At 46.7% G+C, this 9,676-nt stretch overlaps 1 protein-coding gene across 1 annotated transcript in view; it reads right to left on the minus strand.

Moving 5' to 3' along the window:
• Positions 1-9,201, minus strand: part of pard3ba (par-3 family cell polarity regulator beta a) — a 119,923-nt gene extending 110,722 nt beyond the window's left edge. Inside the window, exons 1-2 of the mRNA XM_080493013.1 lie at positions 8,795-9,201; positions 1,749-1,850 (exon numbers count right to left, since the gene is read on the minus strand). Of these exons, the coding sequence (XP_080349139.1) occupies positions 1,749-1,850; positions 8,795-8,911 (219 nt within the window). The 5' untranslated portion in view covers positions 8,912-9,201. The remainder of the gene's footprint in view (positions 1-1,748; positions 1,851-8,794) is intronic.
• Positions 9,202-9,676: the final 475 nt, after the last annotated feature.

Here is a 9,676-nt window from a genome sequence, read left to right on the forward strand (position 1 = left end):
CACTGGGAGGGAAAGAAAGAGAGGAAAGAAAAAGAAAGAAAGAAAGGAACAAACGATTGAACAAACTGACGAGAAAAAAGAAGGAAAGAAGGAAATAAAGGAAAATAATCAATGTAATCGATGATGAAGATGAAGAGGAGGAAGCAGGAAGTTGAGTTCCACCATCAGCAGAGCATCACGACGTGACTCCACCTGTCCAGGCGGGGGCGCTGCAGGGCTCAGCCAGCAGAGTGCACGATCAGGGAGGCGGGATCATTGTGACTCTTACTACTTCTACTCTTTGTGTCTGAGTGTCGCCTCTGCACTATGGGGGGGTCCCCCCCCCCCCCCCACCCCCCACCCCCCCACATTCATCAGCCCCACATTAATATTCATGAGGAGGCTGGTGGCCGGCGTCTCCAGACGGGGGGCTAATGAACGCGTGTTGGTGTGAGCGCTGGCGTGCGCGGCGTCGCAGATGCGGGGGGCAGAACTGTAATCAAATCACAGCCGCCCCCTCATCTCCGCTCTCATCAACCACCAGTGGCGCTCCTTTCCTACGCGCCAACACGCCACGCTGCTACACGCTCGCCTGCGGTTCAGCACACCAACCGGCCCCGGTGAAGTGTGTGTGTGTGTGTGTGTGTGTGTGTGTGTGTGTGTGTGTGTGTGTGTGTGTGTGTGTGTGTGTGTGTGTGTGTGTGTGTGTGTGTGTGTGTGTGTGTGTGTGTGTGTGTGTGTGTGTGTGTGTGTGTGTGTGTGTGTGTGTGTGTGTGTGTGTGTGTGTGCGTGCGTGCGTGCGTGCGTGCGTGCGTGCGTGCGTGCGTGTGTGTGTGTTAGTGTTGAATAATAGTCGGGGGGCCGGTCCAGATAAAGAGGTCTGGACTCGCGGCTAGGCTAACCACTAGGCGGACAAATAGCTAGCCATTATCTCTCATTAGCATCCGTGGCTAACACGGCCCCCCGCGGTGCGGCGAGGGCCTCACAATGGGACCACTCCTGTATGATTGATGGTGAAACAGCGCCGGCCACAATAACACAACACAAAAAGAGGCTAAAGATAGACGGTGCCAGCTGCGGCGAGGCAATAAGGACGCCGACGGAGGGAAGTCGGACTAATCACCGCCGCCAGGCACGGCTCATTAATGCGCCGCGGCCGCCGGCGTTTGGAGGCCTGCAGATAAGTCGAGCGACCGGCACGTTATCTTTCAATCGGCCGCGAAAAACAAAAGGGCCCAAATGAGGACCTAAGTGAGGACTGAGGTGACGCAGATTCCAGTGAAGCCAACCCGGTCCGGGACAGACGCCGCGGCGGCACGTCGCTAACAGCTCCTCTGCACTAATCAGACGCCGACCGGATGATTATTCTTCCATCATCGCCGGGAAACGAAGCCTCTGTTCTTTACTGGAGATTCTCACGTCTATTATTCGCTCGGTCCATGTTTTCTTCACACAAAGAGGATTTTTTAAAAACTGGCTCACCGGTTGTTGCGGCGCAGTGCGAGGTCACTGAATATTGTAGTCTGAATTATTTCCCATCTCGTCCCACCAGAGAAGCAGCACTAGATGATTACTGCTGTTAACCCATTCAGGTACACATGCAGAGCGTCAACACAGCTCATGGAGGCAGAATTTAAAGCGGTTCAGTCTTTTGCAATATCAACTTTACACATGTTGCACAACGCTCACTATAGTGTGAGCTGATGCGGGCGACCTTTGACCTTATTAGTCCCTCACTTCCTGTTGGAGTAAAAGGAGCTCTTCCTCACCTTGTCTCGGTCCTCCACCAGGTCACCGAGCAGGTCGTCCATGTCCAGGATGCCTCCTTCACTGTACTCCAAGTGGTGCGTCTTCACCTGGCTGCCCCCGGTCTGCACACACACACACACACACACACACACACACACACATTACACACTCTCTCCGAGCTGCTGGATTCGCTCTATGTCAGACGATCTCGCAGTGAAGCGAGGTTGGAGCAGCAGAAAGCAGCAGGGCGTCCGGCGGGGTTAATTAGCAGCTATTGAGGGGAAAAGTGCACAAACACAATCCGGTGTGAACCCCTGGTGTGAACGCCGAGCGCCTGGAGACACAACATCTGATTTGATCACACGATGAGCCCCACTACAGTTCGTCTAGATTTAAGGAGACAAACACATTAATATCCCTCGGATCTGAATTATCCTGAGGACAATCTGGGATTACAGCACCACAGAATAAGGAGGCGTGTGTCTGGTGTAACCAAGTCAACGTTTTTCACTCTTATTTTTCAGGAACATGCATTTGTGGGATGAGCAGCAGAGGTGATGGAAAAACAGGTGAAAAAGCTGTTTGGATGTTCTTTAGAGATTTGGCGCTACTTAAAAAGAAAATAATGACTTTTCAACGGAATAGGAGGAATTGTTGTGAGGAAAATGAAAACACACAGTTCTTCAGCATTCATACGTTTCTATTCTGTGTTTTGTTTCTTACGTCTGCTCTGAAAAGGAAGTTTTATAAATCACAAAGTCTCCATCGGTTATTGAGATACAACATGTTTCACTTCCATATCAGACGTCATTACGTCCAGTCGTGGTTTTCAGCTGTTTGGACATGTTTTATTGTCTTCAGAGGTTTCTGTGGAGCTTCAGTGTGTGTGTGTGTGTGTGTGTGTGTGTGGAAACGTTTCCAGTTTGTCTGCTGGTCGGGGAGCGGTGGGCACATTCCAGCCCGGTTTGGTCCGTCAGCATGAAGAGGTCAGAGGTCAGAGTGAACCGCCCTCACCCCGGGAGCCTGCAGCTTCCTCTCACTCCCAAACACCACGAGGACTTTTCACCGAGCCACTACCCCCCCCCATTACCCCCACACACACGGAGCTGCAGACAACTACTTGCATGCAACAGAACTTAAACCTCCTGCAGGGGCTGAATCGGTCCTGTTGGGAGAAGCACTGGCGGTTTGCGAGCGGCGGTTTCTATTAGGAGCCGTTGGTAGGCGGAGGCGGGGAGTCTTTGACGAGTCTTATCGTCCCTAACAACGTGTGCAGCAGAAAATGGCCCATTAGGAGCTGCCCACACCAATCAGCAATCTGTCCACAGCAACACAAGACTACATTACCCACGGAATTACCAACTACAGGCCGTAAGCCTGGGAGGCTGGAATGAGTTTGGCTGAGACCCAGAGAGCAGCTTCCTGCTGGATCAGCCACCGCCAGCGGCCTGCGTCCCGCTCTGCTGCATCCCGATGGCAAGCACCAAGACAAGACAAAGAAATAAAGAAATAAAGACAAGGGTGTCTGCCTTTTACAAGGGACCAAGTCCACTCTCCTGAAACGAGTGGTGGGGATTTCACTCAGAGGAATAAAGTCTGAGCCTCACTTTCTTCAGAACCGCCACAAACGATCCAGCGCCAGAGAGACGGGGCGGCAAAACGACGCAACGATCTGAGAGGAAACGAAACCACACGAGCTGTCGGAGGAAGCACTTCACTTCCACACACACACACACACACACCCTCCTCTGCACCTCAATGAAGACGGAGTGTGTTTCGTTCTGAAGCTGCACACGAGGAAAGTTGTTTTTTTTTTTTTATAAAAGAGAGTTTGTCTGTTGCTCCCAGCGCTGGCCGCGCTCCACTGCAGGAGACTAACTGAACAACATGGCAACGCGGCGCGGCGCTTCCTTTTCCCACTTTCACACCAGCGAGGAAACATTTGAACACTTTTCTGCTGCCGACGCCTCGATGCACAAACACCTTCTTCACTTTTGATCATTTTGCATCACAATTGGAGCATTTTGGCTTTAAATCTGATTATTTGGCGTCACATTTAGCCAAATTTTTTAATGAATATAGACTAAATTGATATGATTAAATACACGATATATCAATCGACCATACAAAAAAATAATAATAATAAACAGTGAAAAAATGTCTACAAAAGATTATTGGAAATGCTTAAAATATATAGAAACTGGTCAATATTGCTTACTAGTATCAGCCAATCAGTGGAACCCTAATATAGAATATTATTCATGAAATGTTGGTCATTTTGCAAAACAAATGCAACATTAATCATCACATTTCACTGCATTTTGGCTGTTTTATATGAAATATTATGATATAATTGCCCAAATGAAACATAATTTGGTGGTTTTTACAACACCTGTTTAGATTTGTGTCATTTCAACTGAAATTTAACCGTTTTGCATCATTAATTCCCTCCTTTCATAACATTCTGGTCATTAGGCAGCACATATGAGCCACGTTTCAATACGTATGGGACGTTATTAATGATATCTTGGCCATTTTACATCACTGTGCTTTAAATTATTGGTATAATAAAACATGTTTTAAAGGTTTTTACAACCTTTTTTTGAGATTTCGGTGATTAGAAGTTTAGTTTTGCATCTTATTTTAGTTTGAATTTGATTGTTTTGCATCATTCATCAACTCCTTCTGTAACATTTGGTCATTATTCATGAAGTTTGGTCATTTCATGGGGATTACTTCAGATTGTTTTGCATTTCTTTTTGGATCATATATTCAAGTTTTTCCACATGAGCTCGGTTCATCATGAGCTCGCACAGCGGCGAAGCCACAGGAGTTTGAACCGTGGACACGGGCGGCGTGGAGACACCGAGCATGAAGTATTTACTGGTGGCCTGACGAACCGGTCCGACCGGAGCCACCGCACACATTCTTCTGCCTCTCACTCACGCTGTTTGTGTGTTCAGACGTCAAAGGAAGGACGGCGGCGGACGGGCCGGTGGAGGTGATGTCACGCCGCCAGCATGAACACACATACCTCCTACATGAGATAAGATTTCCTCTGGATGCCAACACAAGAACACCCGAATGTTAATGAGCTTGAGAGAACGTGGCACGCTTTAACCTGAACACACAACAGAGAAACACACACACAGTCTAACGGGGATGAATGTAGGACACTCCAGAGCGGAAGTAATCTGTGGGGAAGAGAGAAGAAGTTCCTCTGAAGTCCTTGGTTGTAATTCCCTCTCAGTCTTCATGTGAAATAAACACCAAAAGGAGTTGGGAGTCAGTCAGTCAACGGCGCAGAATTACCGTGACAGTCAGGAGAGCAAATTCCCTGAAAATTACATTATTAAGTCTCCAATCATTGACAGCAAAATCACCCCCCCCCCCCTCTTCCTCTCCCGCCCCTCCAGAGCCGTCGATTAGAAAAGATAAATTCAGCGAGGGGGGGGAGCTGGGTGGTGACATTTCACACTCTGATCCTGGGAAGAAAGTGTAATTGCACAGTGTGGATTTAACTGTGACAACAGCCCAAAAAAATATGAGGCGTTGTCATCACGTCGGATTTATCGATGGAGGTGAGAGGAGAGAAGGAAAGCTGTGAACGTCTCCACTTGGCTCTCACCTGCGTTTCGAGCCAAATTAACGGGTGAAAACAATGCACACTATCGGATATAAATTAAGTTCCTTCTCACGTTCACGATCGTCTGGGAGGAAGAGAGCATTGGATGTACATCGGTAGAAAGAGTACAGACTAAAGTGCGTTTTATTGCAAAATATATGATGATGTATTAATATATAAACACGGTGCTGTGATACGCAACACATAAAACTAACTTCTAGTAAAATAAATCAAATATGACACAGCTTGAAACCCCTCATAGCGCCCCCTGCTGGCTGTAAGATGTGGTTACGTCACTTCGTGGCGGTCTATGATTGTCCTGACCACACCTTCAACTGACAAAATCTAAATGACACAGAGTGAAAAGCTTCTCTACGTAAAAGGTGACAGCATTATATTCTATCACTATATGTCTGCTGTGTGTGCACCATGTTTGTGGGACCAATTTTCATTTGTAGGCCTGAATAAAAAGCTGGCAGTCCCTCAGGGTGCCTCTTCCTCGAGGCCCACCGAGTCTCTACACACACCCCTGGTGACACACACACACAAACAACACACACACACACACACCCTGCACAGTCCACGAAGAGGGCAAAGTGCTCTCAGCTCTGTTTGGAGAGCTGTCAGCATTCAGTGGGCATACGGGCGGTAATCTGAGCTGAACCTGCACCGACGGACCACGAGAGACTTGACACAGCGACAGCAGCTCCCATTTCCCCTGAGAATTCACAAAACTCACAGGCTCCATGGCGGCGCCCGGGGCTACGGGCCTTTTCCAATAGACTCACTGGGAGATACAACAGGGAGTCAGTCAGCTGGGATTAAGACTCTCCACTCCTGCACCTCGGCACCATCAGACCCAAGTTTTGGAATGATTGCAGTTTAGAAAATGACTTTGTCGAGTGGTGGTAGTGGTAAGTTAGTGCTCAGGCGTCACTCAAACTTTCTGAATTATCTTTGGATTACAACTGGTACTTGGAGTTTTCATCCAGATGTGGAAACCCTGCAGATATCAAAGTACATCGATTGGTAGAAATGGGTTTGTACCTTTTGGTGGGTAAAATCTTTATGTGACTCAATACACCATCTTGTGGCGCAAACTAGGAATGCAAGTCTACTCCGGCTGGAGCTGAACGGTTAATTTGCTGACTTTGGAAGCTGTAAAAGGAATAATAACGTTAACTTCTTCAGTGCAACATAGTAAAGTGTGCACTCACATATCGAGCAGTCGGTTCCGAGAGCTCAATGCTATGTTGTTGGTAATTGTCCACAGAGGAGATGAACAATGCTAATTAGGAAGGTCTACACGCCGCGAGAAGTAAAATGCCGTCCGGTGTGTGACAGAGTCGCTGCTGTCAGCGGAGGAGAAATGTGTGGTTTATGTGGCCGATAAGTGGAACGTGCTGGCAGCGGCCGGCCAGCCTCTCCGCTCGGATCCATCGGGTCTCTTCTGGCAGAGGCGGGAGCTGGACAGTCCTCGTAACGAGCCGCCGCCATTACCAAGGAGAGGGCCGCAGAGTCTGACTGCTGAGTCGGCGGCCAACGGCGGCTCCTAATTAACACGCTTTGTGAAAAGCAATCAAGCTGCACTCTAATCACCAGACACATTTAGCCTCCGAGGCCTCCTGGGAATCCGCCCGGCGGCTGGACGGCTCAACTCAGGTGACCGAGTGAGAGCAGCTCCTCTGTGTGGTTCGTGTGGGCCTCATCCCCGAGGGGAACTCATCCGTCCATCCATCCCTGCCTGCCTGCCTCTGGAGGGGGAGGCCCACTGATAAGACCAGGACCTGTCACCAATCCTAATCCCCAATCAGTCACAGGACAAAGCCCGCCGTCCACGTTGGAGGACGTCGAACAGTAAACTCCCACCTGCCCGGCCGAGATACGACGCCCTAAACAGGAAGCTTTTGTACAGGTAGACAGCCCAGGCTTGGAGCCGGCGCCGCTCAGAGACGAAACCCTGACGAGCGCGCTATCACGGCGGGACAGCGTGCGCACCAGCAGCTGATTAATAAAAAGGTCACTTCAGCAGGATGATTAATGGTGGAGTGATTGCAGCATCGGGGAGCCGGGGGTTGGCGTCTCCGTGTACATGAAGGTTTTAACGGCGTGTCGTGAGAAAACACTTGTCCACCGGTGGATCCTTCACCTGTTCACAAATATCAACCAAAACCTTGAACCTCACACAACAGAACAGCTGGATTCTAACGTCTTGTGAGCAACAAAATTACTTAAAAAAACGTTCATCAAACACTAATTTTCAATGTACAACTCAAACCATGTGTGTAAAACTTTATTCTCCCATAATATACCTCAAATAATGAAACTTACATTGGTATTACACGTCTATTCTTCCTAATTTTGGCCTTTATGTCATAAAAGTCAAATATACAGTGTAATAACGTTCTAATACCTCATAGGTTCAGATGGCTTTAATTATCATTTGATTGAAACGCTTTATGATTCATGTGGCAGGAACAGTCAAAGCAATTCACATTTCCTATTTTTCTTGGATGCTGGTTACATTTTTAGACATTTCAACCCTATTTAGGATATCAGTATCTCTATTTTTCTAGATTTGTATTTCTGACATTTTGAGGTTACAATAATAATTATAATTTTTTATTTATTTGGTAAAAATGCAGTTAAAAACAAGTTTAATAAAAAAACCTTTGTAGCAGTAATTATGTCATAATTATGTAATTATGACAGAATTTTCTATTTTCATCTCTTATTCCAGGAACTATTTGGATTTACACTTTTAACTTCATTCTGTGTATTTTGGATTTAATATTTCCAATTTTCTTCACATTTTCTTCCATTTTTGATATTTTAAGCCGAGTCAACATTTTAATGTCAGTAGACTTTCTTCACTTCTTGTTCATTATAAAGTTGCAGAGGTGGCAGATGAATATTTCTTTGTTATTCTGATAATTACTTATAACTGTCTGATCTGTTCTAATTATATCTTCAATCTATTTAATAGCTTCCAACTTGTCTCCTGTTATCAGTTGTTTACCTAAATGATAAAATAGCACTTTTCAAACATAAAAGACCTTAAACAGAAAGACCTGGAGGAATATTAGTATTTATTTTTATATATTTCAGCCGGTGACTTTTCAAACGTTTTGTCACTACTGATAATGGCACTGCTGTTACCATGGAAACCACAAAGCTGTTTTTATGCGTGAAATCACATATTGCTTTTGTGCTTTCTTACTTTTACTTAATCGAAGATTTTAAATGTTTATAAAGTATTTATTAACCATTTATTTACAAAAAAAACCCTAATCTCGGTGTGACGTCACGAGAGACAAACCCCGAACTCAGCCGTGTCACGTGACCCATGCCTCCCCAGCCGAATAAAGTACTAAAAGAGGTCGTTTCGTGTGTAGAACGGAGTTTAAGGTGCCGTTTTGTGGAGTTTGCGGGGGACGTTACCTGCTCCAGGATCCTGCGGTACCTCCGCGTGGCTTGTTCCGATAAATCCCGCACCGTCCAGCCGGCTTTACAGGGGACGACCACCGAGGTGTCCCCGAAAGTTACTGTCACCTTCATCTTCTGCTCAACAAAACTCCCCGCAAAGTTCTCAAAAGTAATTCAGATAACAATAATCCAAAGTCCAAAAGTCCCCGGTGGAGGCGCGGAGCTGCTCCCGAGCAGAGACGCACCTGTCCGCCCGCAGGAACCGGAGCAACAGGTGTCTCCGGTCGGTCAAATCACCGCGCAGCCCCCGGTCTAAAACACACCGAACATCTTCACCCAGGAGGCTGATGAAGAGGAGGCGACGAGGAGATCACAGGAGGAGAGTTAATGTCATGTGGAGCTGATCGCTGATTCTCCCAAACAAAACAAACCGACGCAGGAACCCGGAAGGAATCACGACTTCTCTCCAGGAAACCGCTGCAGGCAGCCAGAGTCCAGCCCATTGGAGAATATTCACCTTAATAAGAGTTTAAAACTGTTCTAAAACATCATGCATGAGCATTTCCACCCCTCAAAACCTCCAGTTTACATCTAAAGCGTCACATAGTCAGTCCCAGACTGCCGAGGGTTCAGCATTTCCACACATTAAGAGCTTAAAACACCTTTAAAACATCATAAATGAGTATTTCCCCTCATCCACAGCTCATCTCTGCAACATCATAAAGATTTTATCACTTTAAAACATCTCTGAAACATCATGCATGGCCAGTTCCCCTCATCACACCTTTAATGTGATGAGGGGAACCTAAATTTGCATAAAAGTAACATGACTATGACACATTTAAAGCATATATTTGATATATTTTTTTCTTTTTTTTAACGTATAACTAGCCTGTA

Source organism: Lipophrys pholis (assembly GCF_963383615.2).
Source record: "Lipophrys pholis genome assembly, chromosome: 23".
In the NCBI taxonomy this organism is placed as follows: Eukaryota; Metazoa; Chordata; class Actinopteri; order Blenniiformes; family Blenniidae; genus Lipophrys; species Lipophrys pholis.